We start from the raw sequence: 23,229 nt of genomic DNA, 5'->3' as shown, positions 1-23,229 counted from the left end.
GTACACACATAACACAGTGGTGTTTCATATCTGTATTTAATTAGCTGTCTGAGATGCATTTCTGTGATATAATTTCAGCATGAGGCCTCATAGACTTTTATAGCTGTCGTTTAAGACTTAGTACCTCAGTTTAACTAAACACAAGTGTGCCACCTGAGGGTCTTGACAAGAATTGAAAATTGCACTCATGTTAGGCTAGGGTGTAGTGTGTCTTGCTGTGTTGTGTCATACTGTACTGTGTTGAGCTGTGTTGTACTGTCTCTTGCTGTGTTGGGCTGTGTTGTATTTTACTGTATCATACTGTGTTGAGCTGTGTTGTATCGTATTTTGCCGTGTTGTACTGTCTCTTGCGGTGTTGGGCTGTGTTGTATTGTATAGTACTGTTCAGCAGTGTTGTATCGTATCTTGCTGTGTTGTACTATCTCTTGCTGTGTTGAGCTGTGTTGTACTGTCTCTTGCTGTGTTGAGCTGTGTTGTACTGTCTCCTGCAGTGTTGAGCTATGTAGAATTGTGTCTTGCTGTGTTGTACTGTACAATAGTGTATAATGATTTCATGTGCTTCTGTTTCACATGCGATGTGGGAACAGTCAGTGCCAGTGATCTCCCACTCTCGCTGGCTCCTGAAGAGGGGAGCGCTCACTCACATGTCCAACCCCAAGAACACCAGGACCTTCCGCAACAAGAAGCTCTTTCAGCCCCTCTACCTCTTCCTGTTCAATGACCTGCTGCTGATCACCAAGAAGAGCTCCAAGTAAGCAGCCTGCTGACCTCCTCCGGTCCTCTTAGCTGAAATTCAGTAATAAAAAACTGCAATACTCACAGGCTACAGCACTCATCTTCACTGCCGGTCCTGGAGGGCTGCCATGTCTTCTGGGTTCCACTTCAACCTGGTCTCTTGGTGACTTGATGGGAATCAGGTTTAGCTGGGCAGTATTTCCTCTGTTTCCAGGTCTTCACCCATTGAGGATTACAAGTTTCCAATAAGAGCTAGGAGGCTGCAGCCCTGTGGGACCAGGACTGTATATACAGTAAATGGTGGAAAGGCTTGACATTAAAATGATGTGCTTCTTATTTATGACTGTCTGTTATTCCATGGTGTTTGTCTGAAATGTAAATCCTCTTGCTGTGAAGCTAAAAGGCTAATCACTAATCACTCCTGTGAAAAATCACAGGAGCTAATCACACTCCTGTGATTTTTAATGTGTCACGGATGTGCTGTGCCAAGGGTAGTTAAACAGGCAGTGTCATTACAAGTGCTTCCTAGGTCCATAATGCTCAACTTACACAACTTCAGCTTCATGTAAAATCACTGCAAATTAATTTGAAAAAATCTGACCCGCTCATGATTCCACTGAGATACATACATAAGTGGGGACTAATAATTGAAGCACAGGGCTTCTCAACTTGATTTCTTCTGTTTGATCCAGGCATTTTATTTTTACAGAATCTTTTACATTAATTCTTTATTTTTCAGTTTAGTATACAGTGAATTCATGTTGTTATATATGTGCAATCGATCAAAGCAATGCACTGAAAAGGATAGGAATCTGCTATTATCCAAGTACAAAATAAAAACCAATTTCACAGACTTCTATTTTAGAAATCTGTAAGGCGAAAATCCGCAAGCTGAATGTGAAATTCCCATTACTTTACAAGTAAGACCTTTCTAATTTGTTCTGTAGGGCTAGAAAATCATGCAATATAACATGTTACGTGTTTATAGCCTAACTCATGTTGGTTCATGAGAATCGCCCTTGATCTCGTTAACAGTGGTTAACGAGATCAAGTGTGTGAAACCCCTAAAAGCGCAGTGCCTGTTGTCCCTCACTCCCGCAGCGGGGAGAAGTTCCAGGTGCTGGACTCGAGCACCCGGGCCATGCTGCGCACTGAGGACAAGGAGGACCAGGGACAGGCTCTGGCCAACATCTTCTCCCTGCGCCTGATGGAGAATCAGAATGAGAGCGACATCACCTACATGTTCAAGGCCTCCAGCCCGTGAGTGCAGGATGAACCGCCCTGGGTGAAGGCGAGCTATGGCAATGGGGGCAGGAGCAGTCAAACACGGGGCCTTCCAATCCAGATCAGTGCTACACAGACTCTGTACAGGACCGGACTGGAACTGCCTGCGTTTGACTACTCCGACAATAGGTCGTCTGAAACGATGTCATCATCTCAAAGGCCCAAGAGGGGAATGTTTTAATGTCGGGATGTAGAGTACATGACTATTGTCAGACATTATTAATAATTTAATTGAATGATTTTGGAACTTCAAATGGCAGCTGTGAGGGACGGCCAGAATGATCTCTGCAAGAAGAACTAGTCTGCGTCACTCCTCAGAGATGTCACATGAGCTCTGGGTTTGCTCTCTGGCCTCCGCCGAGAGTTAGTGGATGACCAAGCAGTATAGATCTAACTTAATAAGTGAGGCCAAGTCAAAAACCAGAATAGACCTGACTTCAACAATGCAGGCCAGAGCAGAAGTCAGAATAGGAGATTAACCCATGATTTGTGATCAGCAGATAGAAGCATATGAAGGTTTATAACTATATGCTTATATTTGGTGTAAAGCACATTAGACAAATGACATACTGTATAAGAAGCATTAAACTTTATCATAGCCTATCCCAGAATCAGCAGTACTAGTACTAGTACTGGATGAGTGGTGTTTCTGCAGGTGTTCTAGGTCCCTTTAAAATACTGGCACCTGAAGAACTGGGAGAAGCTGTTAAACTGGTCCAATTAAAACCATATAGAACTGATTGGGTTGTTTATAGCTCAGCTGGATTGAAAACATACAGACACACTAGCGTTATAGCACCAGGACCGGGGACTCTGGCTTAACCTTTGACTTTTGAATCTGAATCATTGTTGGAAATTTTTATTTACTACTCAAAAAACAATCCCCACATCTTAAACAAGTGTCACCTGGGGCGCATTCAAAAACCGTGTCATTGGTGAATTTTGTGATGTTGTACCACTTCAACAAGTTTCTTTGTTCTTCAGCAAAGGAAGTGTTGAAACTGGGTTGATAGACTGGTTTCACAGCCCTGTGTCAAGGTTCTCATGCTTATGACTCGTACCCCCTGTGCAGGAGTGACAAGCGACGCTGGATTTGTGCCCTGACGCCCAAATTCCAAAGCCGATTACTGACCTCAAACTCCAAACATGGAGGTAAGATCAGGCCCTGTGTTTCCCACTGAGTCAGTTCTTAAAGGTCTGCTAATCCTACTGTACTACCCTGTGCGCATATGGGACAAATGTGATTTGTTTGTTGTTGAGAAAAACTCTATGCTGATTATACATTAAAGGACCATTCGATTCATATGATGCAAAGAAATGATTGGTGTTTTAGATTTGTGAGATGGACTCTTACAAATGCTGTGTGATGCAGAGTCAGACTCCCGGTGCTCTTTCTGTACTTTCCTGCTTGCCATGATTGAGGAAAAAAAAGGTTCTTTGCTTAAAGCGATTTTCCAGTTTCAAATGTGCTCCCAAGCAAAGGAAATAGAAAAAAATGGATTAAGAGTTTAAGAAGGTTTGAAACACAGCCCGTGCAACCATAGTGAAACTGCGATGTATAATCTTTCACCTTATGGTTGCGGGTACAGAAATTAATCATTATTTTTTTAAAAAACAACTGCATCTACATTCCTCAGGAGATTTGTTCCGGCAAATTCACGCATTACCGAGACTGAGCTCCCAGACGAGCGAGATTAAAAAGATTTGTGCTGCTTCCCGCAGCGTTCTGGAGTTCCTGTCCGAGTTTCTGCTCTGGAGGAGTAGAGGATGTGTGAATTTAAGGCAATATGCACCCAAAATAAATGACACTTAAAGGATGGCCTCTGCTGGCCAGAAAAGATACTGAATGAAGCTAAAGCTTACAAACCACTCCTGGGGAATTTTATATTTCTTGTTACCATTACCAGTGGTGGTGTGCTTTGTCAGTTTTATGGTTTCTATAGCAACACCAAAGGGGCAAGTGAACAGGAGTTAAACTGATGTGTAGTGGTCCAAAATGGCTCTCCACCTCTTCCATATTTTAGGCATTAACGTGTGGCTTCTTAGCTAATTGGACAAGTCAGTAAAGAGTAGTTAAAACCTCTGAAGGCTCAGCCTAGGAAGCGCATGTGCAGGTCACCTTCGCGATTTCCAGACTTTACGTGCTCCCCTTGATTTTAAAGGGCAAGCTGCCCTAGCCGAGCTCAGCTCTCTCATTGTTTCTCGCCACCTCAGACTCCCCCCAGGTGCAGTGCATTCAGTCCTATGCATCGCAAGAGCCTGACGAGATGTCAGTGGAGATGGCCGACATTATCAACGTCCTAGAGAAAACGGAGGACGGTAGGTGTTATATCAGCAGAGCACATAGGATATAAATGTTCTCAGCCTTTGAAACACAATGCCTCCCCTTTCAGTTAAAACAAAACCACAGTCCCTCCTCTTCGGTGTATAGGCTAATAATTTTATGAATTGTTTTAATGATTTATTTTAAGTTGCTATTTGAGCACTTCAGCTTACATCAGTAAAATAATTTTTCTTGGAAAAAATAGTGAAGCAGATTGAAGTTAGGATGATCCAAATTCACATTTAAACTTCAGTTTATTTAAGGAGTTAAGAGCTCTAATGCTACATTTCTGCCAAACGCTTTGAAGTTCGTGTTTTGAAAGAAAGCACAATATGATTGATAGAAAGCAAATGAAACTGGCTTAGTTCATAATACTGCCTAAAGAGTGAATATTTGCTATTGTGAGATTTAATGCCTGCATAATATCTGCTTCTGTGTAGCTAACAGCACAGATAAAAATTGTGGCAAACAGCCACTTTTGCTCAAATCCAAGAAAATGGTCACCATTCATGAAGTAAATGCTGTCTTCATGGAGGGTTTTATTACTGGATTTCATTGTTAAATTGAAGTAAATGGTTCTAAATTTGTTGACAACATTTTCCTGACATAGTTTGTTTTGAAGAATATGCTGGTTAGCAGCAAATACAAGTCACTCACTAAGCACACAATATAGGGAGAAGCAAAATTAGAAGGTGAATATTACATTTCTACCTATAAATTGCTGTAGAAAAAGTTGCATTAAATTTGGAAAATTTCAGTATCTTGAATGAGCTGTTATAAAAAGCTCTCACACCTCCGCACGGGGGGGGGGGCATGGCCCACCAGTTAGAACCTCTGATCTGTGCAATACTGGTTCAGATTTGGATTATATTGTCAGCTGGAAGTGACTGAGATAAATACCCTGTAAAAATGATGATCATTATTGATTTTTTCCATATCGTACTTTACAAGCCAAAAGACACAATAGCACTTAGAGAGTGAGCTCGGGTCAGCCAGGGTTAAGTCTGCAGTGTCACCGAGTGGAACATCACTCCTCCTGTCGGTGCAACCTCTTCAGTCTGATTCTGTGTCAAATAGCGAATGGCCTGTAAGCTGCACACTAAGGAGGAGAGTGATCACTATCCTCACCCCTCTACTTCATCCCTAATTCCACCTTCTCCTGCAGCCTGTAAACAACACGCTTCCCTGCTGTGAATGCAGTTCTGACACCTGCTCTCCCAAGGAGAGTTCACCCACTGAACACTATTTGAATTAAGATGGTTAATTAAAGGCTTAGATTTCTTTTAAAATCAAAACATACCTTTCCAACAAAGAGCAAAGTGAGGGAAACCGACATTTGCAACTGCGCAGCTTTAAAAGGGCTGTGGTATTCTGACCTTTCAAAGGAACTGTCTATGAGAAGTGTCCAAAAGAGCAGAGACTGGAAATACTAATAATTTGGGGGCTGACGAAGTTCTATGCAATGATGCGCCCAGCGGCAAACTGCTTTACACACACAGTTTGTTAGATTTAATTGGAAAACACTTCAATCATACAGGACCATGGGAAGCTATATCCAGTACCAGTGTCTTTATCCTGAGACAAAGGGATAGGCCAGTAGCAGGCACCGGGCATTGTTTTACTCTTTTGAAGTGCCATTTCTAAATTGTATTGGCTGACTGGACTGCTTTACACCCAGGTTGGATGATGGGCGAACGCCTCCATGATGGAGAGAAAGGGTGGTTCCCCAGCAGAGTGGTGGAGGAGATCCAGAACCAGGAGCTCCGGGCCCAGTACCTGCGGGAGTGCCAGCGGATCCAGCAGGCCGAGGGCAATGGTGTTAAGCTGACGGCATCCAGGGGCAGGCGCTTGAGAAACATCCAGCCGTGACCTCTGTACACCTGGACTGGCAAACATAGCTCCTGCTGTAGACTGAGGAACACATTATGGTCTTCCAGCTGTTGTGGCCAGATCTAGGTTTCTGTGGATTTTAGCCTGTTCTCCGTGGATGAACTCTGGGAAGGTTTAAACATGAACTAAAAACTTTATAATAAGCTTATTGCCATAACATGACACTTAACATGGCTTTATGTAAGACAGGGAATACCTAGGTAATTCCGTTCTCTGCAGTCCTTCAAAGTTGATTATACTGTTCAAATGGCATGGTCATCATTCGGAAACACAAACCATGTGCATGATAAGATGAAATACGCCAAAACAAACTGCCCCAGAATTTATCACCGACTCCAACGCCATTCAGACCTGCAGGGAGAAACTTCAGCTGCTGCACTGCAGGATCCTGAGACGCATCAGGTCTGGACCTGGAGAAACAGGCCGAGATTGTGGAAGACTGGCCCTAGCAGAGTGGAGCAGGGCTACTGGAGAATCCTCAAGGAGGTGTCTTTTGTTTTGGGCTAAAAATGGAACTCCCCATGAAAACCCTCTTTAATCTGGAGTTATATAATAATTTGGAAAGAAAGACTGCACTGTGGTTTAAAGTAAACTGAGCCATATGGAGACAAAAAAAGAGTATCTAGGTGTTGTACATGTTTTATTGCATCTGTAAAAAAAATATTTTAAAAGTTTAAGCGAAAAGACTCAGGAGTGTAGCCAATTAAGCACAAACCGAGAAGGGAGTAGGCATTCTAAAGAGAGAAGCCGGAGGATGGATATCCAGGTAACTTTAGACATCAGTCCCCAGAAAATCCTACAGAATCTGCCTAACATTCATGTGACCCGAGCTTTGGAATATATGAACAAAGTGCAATTGACCTATGGAAGACACATGCAGTGTGAGTGCGTGCATCAGGTGCACAGAGAAGCACTAAATGACTTGGAACAATTCATTTCTGCAAAGGCTTTAGACTTAGCTCATCCTAGGATGGTAAAAAAAGCAATTTATTTTCAATAAAGGCCAAAGTTAGATTTAAAAAAATGAGTAGAATGAATTTCCATATCACAAACAGTATTCTGCCATGTAAAACATTCTAAAGATTTTTTTTCTGTAGTCTCTATAAGATTACGACACTCCGTCACAAGATCACTAGTCAAGTGACTGGTGTTTCAGATTCCTCAAGTGGCTATTGTTCCCCTGAAATGAAAAAATAGCTCTTTCCCTGCCTTCTTCTGGGATTGATACTGCATTCTCATCTCTTGGAGTGGGGAAATATGGAATTCAAAGGCTTTTTTCTACACAATTCAATATAATCCAAATGGATCTGATTGTAACATGCAGGTGCAAGAGACAGAGCTCTGACAGCTCTATATTCTACCAATATAGAGGGCCTTCGAGGCCTCTTGAGAATTATTTAATGTACTTGAGCATTATTTCATGGACAGCACGCCTCAGTTTTGGATGAACAGGTCATCTGTTAAGTGCAGGTTGAGCCCTGTAATCCAACTATAACCTATAATCCTGACAACGTTGCAAAGGAACCCGAGGTGACTGATTGGTGAGGGCACAGATGTGCCTACTAAAAGTTCGTAGCTTGCAATGTTTTCAGGGAGAGCTGCATCACTGCTCCAGGAGATTCTCTTTCTCCTGCTTGCAGACCTATGGTGTGAAAAAACCGCAAATGGCTATGCAGAGTGTAAGGTATTGGAGAAAAGAATGCACAGCCCTCACACTCCAACACTGGGGTCTAGTGACCCAGGTTGCAATGGTGAAGTTGAGCTGATGAACAATTTGCAATTCTAAAAAGATAGATAAAAAGATAAATAAAAAAATGGTTCAACAGAATTTCCAATTCCATTTTCTTGTATATAACTGCATAATATAGCAGATGCAATACGTGCTGTTGAAATAGACCACTGGTTTTCAAATAAGTCACTTTTCTCAGTTATTTATTTATGAGATCAACTGGATATCAGACAGCTTTCTATTTTAGTTGCCAGAATTACAAACCAAAAAAAAGTCCAAAGAAAATGTTTATAATCCCAATTCTTGACCACCTTTAACCAGTCTGACTATAATCGAAATTGCAAACAGTACAAGATCACAACCAGCAAATTTTTCCATGCATTTTTAAAAAATGATTAACAACTCTTTTCTTGCTGTTGTAAACAAGTAGAAACATCATTGCCTAAATACTACTGCTCGTCATGCATGAAATATGTGAAGTGTGATTTTTAACCTTGGCAGCTTGTGAGGTGATGCTCTTCTACTCAACCCAGAGTATTTTCAAAAAGCCGAAAGATTGGTTTTAAAAAAACTCATATTGGACATGTATTCTTCCCATGTAAAAATTGCTTTATTTTCCCTTTATTCTTCCATAAAATCAAAACTGAATGGTCACATCTGCACAATAGAAAATGCCCTTTTACAAAATCTGCTGTTTTTTCTGTCTTCATCTTTCCATGGCTATTATCTACAGGGTGAAATTCACAGCTTTTTGCCCCAGGGCCCTTGAAGCATTTTCCCCATACACATACTTCTCTTACAATGTGATACCTACAAAACATTTTAAATGACTTTTTCAGAAAAGAGGAAGAAAAGCAGCTTGAAAATCTGTTTATAAGTTTCTTATTAGAGGTCAGGGATACCTGGAGTCCACGCCAGAAACACAGGACACAAAGAAGGACTACTTGACACTAATCAATCTCAGTGACAATTTAGAGATGCCAATTAACCATGCCTGACAAGAACATGCAAACTCCACACAGAATGCAAGTCAGAATCGAACACAGCAGTGACACCCAACCTGCTCCAGTACTGCCTCCCTTAGAAAACTGCTCCATTAAGTCTGAAAGAAGTGAGAGATGCTTTGGTTAGCTGGAATACTTACAATTGAACAAGTAATAGATTTATTCCATGCTGAAAAAAAGAAGAAAGAAAACACGTTTTCAGCCGTGGAGCCTTCTTCGGGTGTGAGCACATGAAGCACTGACACCTGAAGAAGGCTCCATGGCTGAAATGTTGTGTTTTCTTTCTTCTTTTTTTCAGCATGGAATAAACCTATTACTTGTTCCTTTGCAGCCTACGCATGCTGACGCAGCTACCCACCTGAAATACTTACAATTGGTCCATTTTACTCAAGTGAATGACAATCCTTTAGACAAATATTACAAATATTCTGCACTATACTGAGCAACCACACTAGAATATTCCAAATTTTATTTGGGCAACTTTCCTTGCTATCAGTTAACAAATGTTGTAGTGCTATCTATTGGAACATTACATTACATCTGTGTCCACTGCCTCTTTTTGAGTAAAGAAAAAACATTGGCAATCAAAATCTCAAGGACAAACATGTTTTGGGTTTCTCACCTTAAAAAACCCTAAGTTTATTCATTAATACATCAAAGAATGTTGTGCTTACAAATTAACAATTTAGCATACCATTTATTTCTCCATACAAAAATAAATCCTGCTTAATGATTTACCCCAAAAAAGGCTGCAAAACATTTAATTTCAGAAGACCTTAAAATGAAATGCCTGCATTGTTCTACTTAAGAGTCAAAATTTCTGTACAAAAAGAAAACATTTTATTTAAAGTATGTGTGTAATGTTCCAATAGAATCTCAGCCTCCTGGGATTGAAGATGCTGCAGTACAGTGTTCATTCCTATTTATCTTCCACCCATCTTCTAAATTGCTTTATTCCATTCGGGGTCACGAGTATCCAGAGCCTATCCTGACAAGCAACAGGCACAAGGCAGGATACACCCTGGACAGGATGCCAGGTCATTGCAGGGCACACACACAAACAACCGCACACATACTCGCACCAGGGCCAATTTTCCTAGAAGCCAGTTAACCTACCAGTATGTTTTTGGACTGGGGGAGGAAATGCACATGGACATGGGGAGAACATAAAAAACTCCACGCAAATAGCACCCCAATTACATCTCCTGTTTATCAGTTTACCCACCCAGCTGTCAGGAGCAGCAGAACTGAATCAGATCTTGACTGGTGTTCTGACAGCATAATTTCCAGGCTGCAACTCTAAAGCTTGGCAGGAGGTCATAACTTCACACACTCAACAGAACAGTCTTGGGGTGAATAAAAAGACTCAGTTCAGAATGTAGAAGTCAAAGTGCTTATTTTGTCCCAATACTGGCATCATTTCAGATTTCTCTATCTCGTACAAAAACAATCCTAAATCATCAGATACACTCTGCAGACTAACAAGTGTGCACAGACTGGCTTTGTTTTGTACTCAATGCCTGGAAAATGAAATTTGACTACTCAACATACAGTAAGTTGCTGGAGAATCATTCTTTCTGATGAGGGCTACAGGTTCACAAATATACAGTTTTAAAGGATTAGCTGCCTGGAATAAAACATGTATCTACTGTCCTACAGTTCTGACAGGCTCTCCCCTGTGACCCCAGAGTTGCTGCACTGAAGTGCCTGGTTGTGAATATACTGGACTGGGTCTGAAACAATAGCACATGCACAGAAGAACCCAACACTAAGGGGACAACTGGAATGATCTAGATAACACATGCTAGTAACACAGTTGCACCAATGTCTTCAGAGGAAGCCTTTATACTGTACCTACTTCCTCTGCTGTGGCTTACATCATGAGCTTCCCCACTGCCGGGTCCAAAACATTGGTTTCAAAATGACATCGATGGCTACTCATTTACTCCCTCAACAAAAGCAGAAATGCTCAAAATAAAATATTGTAAACTGTATAAATTAATAGTCATTATTAAATTATATAAAATTAAAATCAAATTGGAAGCATGATTCTAGAGGAGTCGACCAAACAGGCTTTTGATACATCAACAGATTAGACTGATTAGAAGGCTCCTCTTGGCTTCTGTTTTATATATAAAAATACAAAATAAGAAATGTCCTTTTTTTTTAAAAATTAGAGCTATATGATATGACATTGCGAACAACCGTTGTGGTAGGGCACTCGGAATGCCGGAGACCCACGACGATCTTATTTGGAAACGACAAGCGTCTTCTTTCCCGTGGTGCTGTGGAAATGGGGAACAAACCGTGGTCCTGGACGAACGCGCTCATCCGCAGCCTGGAGCTTGTGCTAGTGCTAGTGTCCGGAGTGAAGGAGCGGACTAGGGAAAGGGACTCCCGTGCAGGGCGGACCGGACTGCGTGCTAGCCGCCCGGACTGAAGCGGGAGGGAGCCCGGCTGTCAGCTCTAGGCGGTGGTGAATCTCTTGAGCGTGATGACGACAAGGGCGATGAGCACAGAAGCCCCCAGGATCACTGCGATTACTATAGCGGCTATGGCCCCAGGACCCAGCACACCTGCACAAGACAGACGCATAGAGAAACCGTTCAGCCAGACGTATCCGAAAGCTCGGAGTCTCCAAATCCACTTCATAACTAACATTACTGCTTTTAGAACAGGGAAAACAACTTTGTTTCCGCTAATTACTTAATCATCATAGCTAGAAGGCTCAAAGCTGTGCAAAAGGTAGACACAGCCCTACTGTACCCGAAGCAAGAGACAAGTTCAGAATCACGCATTAAATATCAGATTTCCGCCTTGCTCCCTTTTCCTTTGAAACGTTCTGGTTCTTTGCAAACATATATTCATCTGAGTGTTTTAGAGCTCAGTCTTGCCGCCGAGGTTAATCCAATTTAAATCGTTTTGAATGACACGTGAAGTTGAAATAAATCTTTATTCCCAGCCAGTACAACTATCTCAGGAATGGACTGCTTTTTAAAATAACGCAGCGGGATACATGTGGTTAGCCGAGGAGCAGCTTGTTTCTTTCTAACCCAGGCATCATGTGATACCTTTGTTGTATCATTGTATACAACAATTCCAACTCGGCTGTGAGAGACATCTAGAGACGAGGAGCACCTACAGTAGTACGGCAAGCGTGAGAAGTCTTTACCTTTTATTATTTTTACACTTCTGAGCGATGTCAGGACACAAACCTCTCTCATGTAAAGGCCTCAGATAAGGATCAGAAGTACAGTAGGTGGCTACACAAAGTCTTGTGTAACAGTGAAAAACATACCAAATACACTGTGTGAGACTGCCTGAAAAGAGAGCTTGAAACCTTTCACATCCCTTTTAGAGCATCGGACAATCCCTACAGTGCTGTGAGACTCCTGTATCCAAGAAGGTAACAAGCTGAAACCACCCCACTAGGCTGCAAGAGGCAAAGAGCTGCCACAGGGCCATGTGGGGCAGGAAGAAGGCATTATGGGACAAAAGAACTGTTACTCATGTCTATACTTTGTCAAGAGGCTGCATGAGACTTTCTCTATGACTCATGAATTTTGTTTCAAATTAATTTTTGAAGGAACAATAACCCTGGTGGCCTTTACAGAGAGGGATACCTAGAAGGAATGCTTACCATCTCCGCGGTCCATAGGCTGAGAGTGGGTGGTGTCTTCATACTCGAAGGTGAAGGTGTTGTCTGTGAGGTCATGAGGGGGGTCCCTGGTAGTGACATCATAGCTGCCCCCTCCCGAGCACGTCTCCTGGCTCTCGCTTTGCGGCGTGGGGGCAGGGTCAGCGGCCGTTTCTGGGAAAACACCAACCCCAGCGATACTGAAAACTGCGGAGTGGAAGATTACACATTGAACACACAGCGAGTGTCCCTGACAGGAAGCTCAATCTATCCACAGACTAACATTACTACTTGGCAAGCTGGGTTCAGCACCAACCTTGCTTTGATGAGGGGATCATACATTGACGGAAAAGAATCCTACATTTACAATGTAAATTAAGATAGCCCTACTGGCTACCACGATAGTTCATTTGCTCTTCAAAAGGAATTTCCAATTTTTTCACCATTCCTCTTTGATGAAGTTGTGAAAGATTTATTTTTTCTCTAGTTTGCTTATGCTCGTGTGGAAGGGCTGTTGTGAAAGGGACTCTTTGTGAGAGAAAGCTGTTAAGTGCCGATTACAGGTTACTTTCCCTCTCTCTCACGTCTCCTGGTCAGATTCCTTACACACATCCCGAAGCAGAGAGGACTGCTTTCCGAAGAAGAAAGTGTAAAGGGTAGAGCAAATGTCCGCATTTTTGTCTGTATATCACTACAAAGACAGAAAAGCCCAGAGAAGACCTATTACACTGATTCTGGGGATTCTAGACAGAAAGGGACTTGGTTGTAATAAGCAACTGCTCCAGTAATCCTGAACTTTTACAAATTTTAAAGTCAGAAGACAGAGTACAAGAATACAAGGAGGAACTTTGTGAGAGAAGATCATAAACCATAAGTAGTAAACAGACTAAACTGCCAAACCACACTGCAAACCTTTGTAAATTTACTTCAGTGCTGTAATAGAAACGGTAGGCGTGGAGGAAAATGGCAGACCTGTAATGGATTGAATGTCTAGATCTTGTCTTTTCTAATGACTACTGTACTGAGGCTTTCAGAACTCTTCTGGCACTCTTGTGAGAGTGCAGCTGACGGTTACACTTTCCAGGATTTGGTTGACAAAGATGTATAATATCTTTTAGTTTTAAAACAATAACTAATGTTCCATTGGTGTCATCTGTGGTCAGCTATAGGTAAAGTGATAATGGGATCTCTTTGCATGTTCAAAGATATCACTAAGTGTAAAATATTTACTCACTTTTAAATTAAAACTGATTCAACCCGAGGTACAATGTTCAGTGTTAAAGAACGGGGTGGTTTAAAAATATATACTCACAAACCTAAGAACAGAATCACTCAATAAACCAATTTTATTCCAAAGTTGCAACTTTTAAATTCAGAGTAGGGTGTTGCACTATTCTATCACAGCAGTCGCGTTAGTGGATCTCCCAGAATGTAGTGTTACAGTAAGCTCTGGCTAACACGTACACACAGTTTATATGTAATGTGTTGAAATGCACAGCAGTTACAGTGAAAACAGCCCTGACGTCCTGTATTCTAACACCACACTGAAAAGTTCACCGTACAAGGGTGCATACTTGAAAATGAACATAAAGTTAATGAACAGTTCAACTTAAAATGAACGATGTAGAAGACTAACAAATGCTACAAATTAAGCAAAGAGAGCATATGCATACTGTGCATCCTGCAGTGCCTGAAGCAAACGGTCATGCAGAGGTGTGAATACAGAGTGGTAGGGCCCGTGTATTCAGTGATACAGTGTATTTAGATCTTCAGGAGGCTTTTGACAAAGTTCCTAAAAAAATGGTCAATTCTCCAATTGCAGGCAGTAGGTATTCAGGGAAACAAGACTGTCTGGTTTGAAGAACTGGTTATTAAATAGAAAACAGAGAATACATATAAATCACCAAACGCCTTATTTATCACCCTAAATAAAATCAACAATCTAGATTTTGCTGTAGTTAATAAACTAGTCGTGCTTGTAGACTACTCAATTAGAAGGATTAGCAAACACTGCAAAAGCAGCAAGTACATTTTAAAAAGATTTAGATAAAATTCACAGCTGGGCAAACACCTTGTCGCACTTCCAGACAAAGTGGGGCAGAAATTAAAAAGGTAAACAATGTGGTAGAATATATAGTTTAAAGAGTAGTATTTAAATCAAGGGATGTAATGGTAAAATTGTATAACATAGTAGTAAGGCATAAATTATTTGTGCTCTGGAGTCCAGATTAGAGCATGTGGAGCATAAGAGACTACCCAGACAGGCTGAAGGAACTGAACCCTTTTAGCCTTGAACAGGGAATATTAAGGGGGAACCTGATACAAGTGTGGACATCTTCAGGATAAATGGTGAAGTGGAAACCAGAGGTCCTAGGCGGAAAACTATGTGGAACTGCATTTAAAAATGAGAATAGGAAGCACTTCCTTACACAAAAGGTTATGGGAGTGTGGAACAAGCTACCCAGCCATGTTGTTGAAGCTGATACCCAGGCTGGTTTCAAGAAACAGCTGGATGAGATCCTGGGGTGAATTAACTAGTAACTACCAAAGGGGCTAGATGGACTGGATGGCCTCCTGTTGTTTGGAAACTTCATGTTCTTGCAAGAAAATTAGGGTCTCAAAATTTAGCCTGTTTGGTGGTGGATATCAGTGTGTAAGAGTATATGGTATTCACACCTTTGAAAGAGAATACAAAAGGTACTGCAGGTGTAATATCTGCTCCCTTCCACTGCCTCAGCACACTGCCAAGTTAATGGCTCCTGTCAGTTTTACAGAAACCACGTTTCAGCCAGGGAGCTACAGTAGTAAAATGCCACCTGTCCCAGGGGCTGTTTTGCACACTCGGTGTTCAGTGCATGTCCGGGATAGAGCTGAACCCAATTCAATCGGAAAGGCTGAAGGGGGGGGGGGGGGGAGATCAGAAAGCACCTGTGAAAGACAAACTGCCAAGAAAACCAGGCGTCTCACTGCAGAGACCGAGAAGACAGTAAAAGCACAGTTAACAAGCAGCTGGCACCTCGCATGACGATGATTTGGAAAACGTTTCTTAGTTGCTGAATCTAATTAGGCAGCAGCGCGCACAAAGCTTTCCTTGGTCGTGTTCATCCACACTTATTATTGGAAGATTCCTGGTCGACACGTTCCTTACAGCGGTTCCTGAAAATAAAGTCTTCCCTGATATATCGATTCAGCTTGACTCGCTGCCCGAATTGAGTATTTTTAACACAGAGCGCAAGGCTGGCTGCTGACTTTCTGGAGTGCAGCCTTCCTGTACTGAAGCAAGCCACAAGCAGGGCTGCCTGGTCACCTGCCAGGCCCTCCATCAATGGGGCCTTCTCTCGTCGGGCACAAAGGAGAGCTTGTCCGGCCGAGGAAGCCAGAATGTCCAGACTCTGAGGACCACAGATTCTGTGATGGCATTAAATGTTAAACAAACTTGTTTATGAAAGCCGTGTTAACGTTTTTTTTCTGTTTATTTTTGTTCTCCACCCCACCCCCGCCCTGACAGCACTTAAAGTAACCGCCTCAGGCTGCGTGAGTATTGTTGGTCCTGGTCTGGTTTCATCTCCCTCGCCGCCTCGCTGCTTCAGCCCTCTGCATTTCAAACATCTTGTGACTCCCCAGTTCTTTCTCGCCAGCTCTAGATGGAACCTGATGTTTGCAGGCTTAAAGTGAAAAGCTTTGTGGTAATGACCCTGCTCAGTAAACGTTGTTCTGTTGGGTCTATCCCTCAAATTGGCCCCTCCAGTTGTCTTGCTATTAGAGAAAATGCAGATTTTGTGACCAAAATGGACACACCTGTGATGGTGCAAAAATCAATAGCTGTGCCTTAAACATAAAGCAGCAGCATTACTGTCTTGGAGTCTGATCTCCTCAAATCCTAGAATCTAAGCACGGTTTGGCCTGTGATGGGAGACCTGCAATTATATTGCTGGTGTAAGTGGTGTTCATGGACCAGTAGGTGGCGATCTCTCCCTGGGCTAGAATTTCCAAAGCAACACAATGAAGGGAACAGAAAACACTTTGCTGTAGGAGGTGTCATTCTTCAGATTAATTAAACAGAGGTCCTGATATCCTAGTCATGAAAGGATGTATTTTTTTGCTAGGTGTGCTGGTTGAATTCCACCTGGGGCTTGCAAAATGTAATCTTCCTTAATTCAGCAGGTGAAGTCATTTCTCCCTTTTTCACCAGACCCGCTCTGAAACATTTTGCTGCTGTCTTGGCCCACAGTAGTCAGCTCTGCGGTCTCCACAGCGCTAGATTCCAGGGTGCCAGATCAGGTCCTGACTAGTGCGCCTATTGTGTGGAGTTTGCATGTTATTCCTGTGTCCAAAACACATAGTGGCTAGAATAATTGGTGCCCCCAAATTGTCTCTGTATGTGTGTATTTGCCCCATGATGGACTGGTGTCCGCTGAGGGGTGTAGTCCCACCTCGCACCCTGTGCCTGCCGGTATAGGCTCGGTCTCACTGCAATAGGATGAAGTGGCTGTGGATTGAAGAATATAAATACCTGCCATTTTCCCTAAACAATATTAAGGGATGTGAGACGTCACTGTGCAACATGCCGATATTTTGAAGTACATTTACTTGTACGGCAATCCAGATACAATGTATAATTTCCACTGTGCTATAAACACATGCATTTTTATACATCAGAACATCCTTTTTAGTTACCCTAAATGTCATGTTTAGGAGAAGGACACTTGGGCACATAATGAGACACAAAGGAGATAAGACTTTAACCACTCATCACAGAAGGAATATTCTCATGCTCATCTCTCCGAGAATATCACACAAACTGCCTGTTTTTACCCGCTTTATTTCTTAACATAAAGGGATTAAACCCTACTATTATAGTCTAGAAGAGGCACAATGATCCGACAGGTACTTAAACATCCTTGAGCCATCTCTGTGAAAAGATTCCTTGTGGTAGGAAACTTTTCTTTCGAAATTATGCCAAACCTGCTTGTTTCTTACATAAAGGTCCTCTTACAGACATTCATGTTTACATTAGAAAACCGACAAAAACAGCGATGAGCACATTTCCTGGAAGGCCCTCTCAAACAGCAACATAGACACATACAGATGAAGGCAAACAAGCCAAGCAGCTTTTATTTTTGCTGAAGAAAGGGTTATGAAACTCTGAGTGGAACTCAGATTTAGTTTCACCTGTTTGTCTCACCTTGTCTCACACAGTTGTTTCCCTCATTGACCTATTCGGTTACAACCATAGTGCAGATACAACAGAATTACACACATTGGACTTCCAGTACCCATGAAACAAGCATAAATTCCTACGTGTCCAGATGACTTTGCGTGTGTACAGATGCCATCAAAAGTTCTTGAGTATCAGGCGTATTAAAGCCTATAGTATATACTAGACTGCTTTAAAGGACACCAACTAAGGCTCAGGAGTGGTCTCATTTTTCCATCTCCTCCTATGCTGGAGGTGTTAACACGCCAAGGATTTTACACACAGCACTGGGAGTGGAGCTCAGGAAGGCAGAGGAACGTAGCAGAACAGTCCTGTGCAAAGGCCCAGAGGGCTGCCTCACTCTGTGTCCTCAGCTCAACCTGACACGCCCCTGCTGATGGATTGGCATGGCAGATCGTGGCCAGAGGGGCCGTCTTCACTCTCTTTCTAAATGAGGGCATACAGAACACAAGCTTTTTTCTAAAGTTTTCTGAGAAATTATTACGGTTATTTCACCACCCAAGGCTGTACTGGCTCAGACCCAGACGTACGGCAGTGCAGACTCCGTGGCACTTGGTGCCGCCAGCAGGGGGTGTCTCTGTGTAAGATACCAGCCCTTTACAAACCAGGACATCTGTGACGGTTGAAATCTGACTGATTCTTGAGTAACACATCTGACAATGAAAATTCCTTCAAGGTAATTCGCCTGTAAAAGGCTAAGTCATTTTACAGGAGGCATGAGCTGCTAGATCACAAGCTCTATTCATTTCACAGAATAAAGGGATTTTATCTGGAGATGCACCTCTTACCGCAGTGTTGAAACACACGAAACAAGTGCTGCTTATAGCACAATCCAATGACATAAAGCAAGGAACTTGCAAAATCAGAAAGGTTCTTAACATTTATCTCATTGTTAAATCATTTTAAGTTAACCTACTGTATAAGAAACTTTAGTAAGTTAGCAATAAACTCTAAAAAAAATTCAACCCGACTTAAGATACATGACCTAGCTGTAGATCCAAGTAAAAAAAACTTTAAAATTGGTTTAAATGGAAAGCATGTAAAATCTTACTGTGATCTATGTTTGCAAGTCACTATTTTTATCAGTGAATTTTTACCTCCCACATATTTCAATTCATTTAATCTTATGTTCCTCTACACTACGGGATCAGGATTTTCAAGACTGAGCTCTTCATCAGTGATCTGAATCAGACTACAATTAAAACTACAAACACAGCAAATAAAAACATGCACTAAATTGAACTCCTTCAACACCTCTGTCATAAATCCAAGATGTGGTGGAGAACAATTTAAAAGAGAGAAGACTAAGTTTTCTAAAGTGTGCCTTGTGTAACACATAGAAATAAAAATTCAATGATCTGCCCTGTTTTACTGTGTTGTTTTAACTGTTTATCGAATCTTAAGATGACCGATGTTGGCTTCTAACTTGGCTATTGATTTACACAGGATGTTTAATTACAATTAAGTGCAATTAATATATAGAATATCCGCACTAACTCCTTTAACACATTAACCTATTCTTCTGGAATTTCCATGACCACTATCTGATAACTATTTTCTGGTTAACAAACTCTGGGGGGGAAAAGTGCTTCATGTTGGTTTCCAGCACAGAAGACGGCTGTCTTAGGCCGGGAGTACTTGCTTTAAAGCGATTGGCTGTTCAACGTGGGGCTGCTAGACTGAAGTCACTGAGAAACAGCATCTTCATTATGGGCGCAGGGTTTGAGCCTTACATTTCCATCTTCTGATGCACTCTGAGGCACTCGACAATTTTTAAAATTGAGCCCTTTGAAAATCCTGGAGTTCTGGATAGTGCAACAACATTTTGCTTCAGGCCTCACTTTCTTTCTCCGCCTTTTGGCGCTCTTCTCTGACATGGTTTGATTTATCTGTGCAAGGAAGCGTTGTAATGAAACTCCCTACTGAAGCAGCTCTGATACACCCTGATTCTGGCTACAGCAGATGCAGAGGGGAAAGGAGGGAGTTTTTCGAAAAGCTTTATCCCTCCAGCAAGAAAAATGCCTCTCACCAGTTCTGTTGGGAAAGAAACATCTTTGGTAGAGGTGCACTGCAATTTCCACATGTAGGGTCAGAATGTGTTGAGCAAATAACTTGGAAAATAACTCATGTGAAGCCAGACTTTAAGCAGTGGAGCTTCTGAAGTTAACCAGTTGCAAGAAACAAAGGTACCGTTTCTTCTAGGAACAGTTCAAGCATGCATGATACAGAGAGGATAAATTTAAGAATTACAGGTACATATAAATCCAGTGTGCTCTCTAAACACGTATTTATAGTAATAGCTTTGAACCTCCATGAAGTCAGGTTTGTTCAGGACATCGCAGGAGAAACTTGAGAATATTCTGTTGAGCCACAGCCCTGTACTCGATCGACACTTTTTAGTTTTTTGCATCTTGTAAGCCTGTAAGTGACCTAGAAAATGGGGTTTAGATTAAATCTTTCAGCTTTGTTTACGGGGCAGGGAGCTGAAAAGCTCCTCCTGAGATGTTTTGTGTTTATCTTCAGCCCCTTTATTTAATGTCAGTTCACCAGAATGTGTTCCATTACTTCCTCAAAAAATGTGAATGTTGTATTTCCTACCCGTAGTTCGGATGGGGCAGGCTGGTCGTGGAGAAACTATGTGAAGCCCTAACTCCTTCATCTACACCAAGAACCTAAAATCAGCTCCGCGCCCGACCCGGACACCTGAGCCCTACCTGTCCTCGCCGCTGCTGTCCACAGGCCCAGGAGGAGGAGAAGGAAGAGCCTCGGGCTTCTTCTTGGAGTCATCTTTCCTCTGTGAAGGCTGCGGGGATCTCCGCCACTCTGGGCGCACTGGTTAAAGAGAAGCTGTCCTGAGAAGGAAGGAGAGAAGGAGAGGAAAGAGAGAGAGCGGGAGGAAAGAAGAGGGAGGGAGCAGTACTGTAGATGGCTGGAGGGGGGCCACTGGCTGTACAATACCGACTTTGTCAGGACCTCTGACTGCCCACCCACCTGAAACCTTCGGACACGCACTCAGGAACGGTCGACCAGGAGCTGGCCTGTGAGAGAACCAGCCTGCCCCCTGCGCCCCTCCTCACTGGTGACCCAGAGAGGGAGGTTAACTGTTCCCTGTCCTGGAACAGAGCTGGCCCACAGCACAGAGGCACTATCCTGAAGAGCCCAGGGATGGCCAGGCGTCCCTCCCAGGGCACAGAGTTAAAAACAACCAATACCCAGACCTGCCTCGTTAAAATGAGCTACCGTGATAGAGAGACCATGCTGCTATTAGACCTAGGACAGAGTACCAAGCACAAAATGGAGCAGACTAAAATATTCAGTATATGGCAGCAAGTTGCCGCCTCCAGTTAATTACGCAAGCTAAGCCGATGATATTTAAAGCTTTATAAACAAGAAAAGAATCTTGAGTTAAAAGGCAACTTCACAAAACCCTTAGAGAAACAAAAAATTGCCTTTTTTCCCCCCCAAACCAAAAATCAACGTGAGATCAACTTTTCAAAGCAAATAAAGTTTTGACTGTGCTATGGCCGGGTAGTCTGGATGCATGTTTGTTCCGATACAAGAATTTTAAAAAAAATGTCTGAAAGCAGAAGTTACAAGACAGAACAATTCAACATTTTTCTGAGCGTGTACCCCACTGCGGGCAGCCCCACAAGTCTAGGGCTCTCGAAATCGGATTGCAAATTGCCAAGATTAGAACAGCGTTAACAAACTGTTCAAAGCTGTTAATAGTCCTGACTGTTCTCAGCAGGGTCTCAGCACCAGAATGGCTGTGGTGCCACTTGCAAGCTCTGACGAGACAGGGAGACGTGGGGTGGGCTCTGGGACACTGCACGGTCACAGCTGGTAACCTGCAAAGGCAATGCAATGCCTCCTGCTTTTAACATTCTGGATATAGCAGATGTCTACCACCCCTGCCTTATTTTTTTAAGCAAAGCAGAAAAGGCAATTCCAGGAGAAGCACCAAAAATGAACCAAACTTTTGTTTAGAATATTGTGTATGATTTTGATCTTGTAAAGATATTCTGCTTTGGAATCAGTCCAGAGAAGAGACCGCATGTAACATAAAGGAATGTCCTACCCTGACAGGCTGAAGGAACAGAACCTTTTTAGACTTGAACAGTGAAGAATGAGAGGACAAAATACTCAAATACTAAAAATGAGAGTATTCAAAATACTCAAAGCGCTGACAAAGTCAACTCAGTGGACTTCTTCAGTGAAAGATGTAACAGAGGGAACAGGTGGATAATACACATCCCAGGTGAAAGATGTGGGAGTGTGGAACAAGCTACCCAGCCGTGCTGTGGAAAACAATACCCTGACTTCCTTCAAGAAACAGCTGGATCAGCTATTAAAGACCCAACAGGCTAAATGGGCTGAATGACTTCCCATAATAATAATAATAATAATAATAATAATAATAATAATAATAATAATAATAATAATAATACCTTTTCCTATGTTATTAGTTATCCTCGGGACACAGTAGCTGCTCCTGGAATGGCCAGCTCTATCTATCATATATAGACAGAATGCTGCTTTGCATTAGGAAAGTTGGAGCACTATTGTGCTGAAGGCTGTATTGTGCTGAACAGTAAGCAGTTGTCTGGATACTGATGAAGAGGAAATTGCAGATATTGGAGAATGTTTTGGTGAATATAAAAATGACTTAAACCAAGAGCTGAATTTCTCAGAGAAAATCCTGTGATCTTCAGGTTCACAGGGGATGTTTTATGACGGCTACAGTCCAGCAGGTGATGACAGGTTTGCCTGCACTTCACTGAACACTGGAGTCTCGCACCAAGCGATGATCCCACTGGATCAAAAGCTCATCCTGAATATGTCGTCAGCTGTGAAAGGCTGAAAAATCAGCAAAGCACAAGGCATCAACACATCAAGAACTAATACCTCATACTTTAACTCACTGGGCAACCATGAAAGATGACTGTACAAAGATTTTTTCAATCTTCTTTACCCCTCATATAAGACTTGAAATGAAAAGCATTTTTCCATTCTAAACAGGAATAGAAAGCTCCACACTGAAAAGCCCCAGAAGAGAAGACACCCAAAACCAGGCACTACTCCTTCCTCAATCCCCTCTCCTAACACACAGCAAAAACGGGACCCGAGTTTCTGAAGACACACAAAGCAGCTGATGTCAACAGTCCTTAACTGCCAGACTCGATTTGGAAGGAGTTGCTTTGAAAATTCAACATCCAAGGAAAAAGGTTCCAGGCTTCACCCCCTCCAGCATGATGAAGAAAGAAAGGTGCACCCAGATGGCCTCCTGGAAAACATTAGAAAGTGCACTGATGCAATCAAGGAAACCCACATTGAAGAAACTGGGATGAATACCTTTTCCTCCTTGCGAGACTATTGATAAATAAAACCTCGTGTCATAAAAACAAAATT

The 23,229-nt window shown here is 42.3% G+C and overlaps 2 protein-coding genes across 2 annotated transcripts in view; one reads left to right on the top strand and one right to left on the bottom strand.

The window, feature by feature from the left end:
• ngef (neuronal guanine nucleotide exchange factor) overlaps positions 1-8,060 on the top strand; it is a 33,153-nt gene extending 25,093 nt beyond the window's left edge. The window contains exons 12-16 of the mRNA XM_088611445.1: positions 588-751; positions 1,837-1,995; positions 3,092-3,171; positions 4,234-4,338; positions 6,021-8,060. Coding sequence (XP_088467571.1) covers positions 588-751; positions 1,837-1,995; positions 3,092-3,171; positions 4,234-4,338; positions 6,021-6,211 — 699 coding nt within the window. The 3' untranslated portion in view covers positions 6,212-8,060. The remainder of the gene's footprint in view (positions 1-587; positions 752-1,836; positions 1,996-3,091; positions 3,172-4,233; positions 4,339-6,020) is intronic.
• Positions 8,061-11,138: 3,078 nt separating this feature from the next.
• Positions 11,139-21,673, bottom strand: snorc (secondary ossification center associated regulator of chondrocyte maturation). Its single transcript, XM_088611452.1, has 4 exons — positions 20,812-21,673; positions 20,535-20,672; positions 12,606-12,776; positions 11,139-11,541 (listed from the first exon to the last, which is right to left on the bottom strand). The coding sequence occupies exons 2-4, from the start codon at positions 20,605-20,607 to the stop codon at positions 11,432-11,434; spliced, it is 354 nt and encodes a 117-aa protein (XP_088467578.1). The 5' UTR covers positions 20,608-20,672; positions 20,812-21,673; the 3' UTR covers positions 11,139-11,431.
• Between the last annotated feature and the right edge of the window lie 1,556 nt (positions 21,674-23,229).

This window comes from Lepisosteus platostomus, chromosome 2, assembly GCF_059453375.1.
Source record: "Lepisosteus platostomus isolate fLepPlt1 chromosome 2, fLepPlt1.hap1, whole genome shotgun sequence".
NCBI lineage: Eukaryota > Metazoa > Chordata > Actinopteri > Semionotiformes > Lepisosteidae > Lepisosteus > Lepisosteus platostomus.
This window is presented reverse-complemented; position numbering and strand designations above follow the sequence as displayed.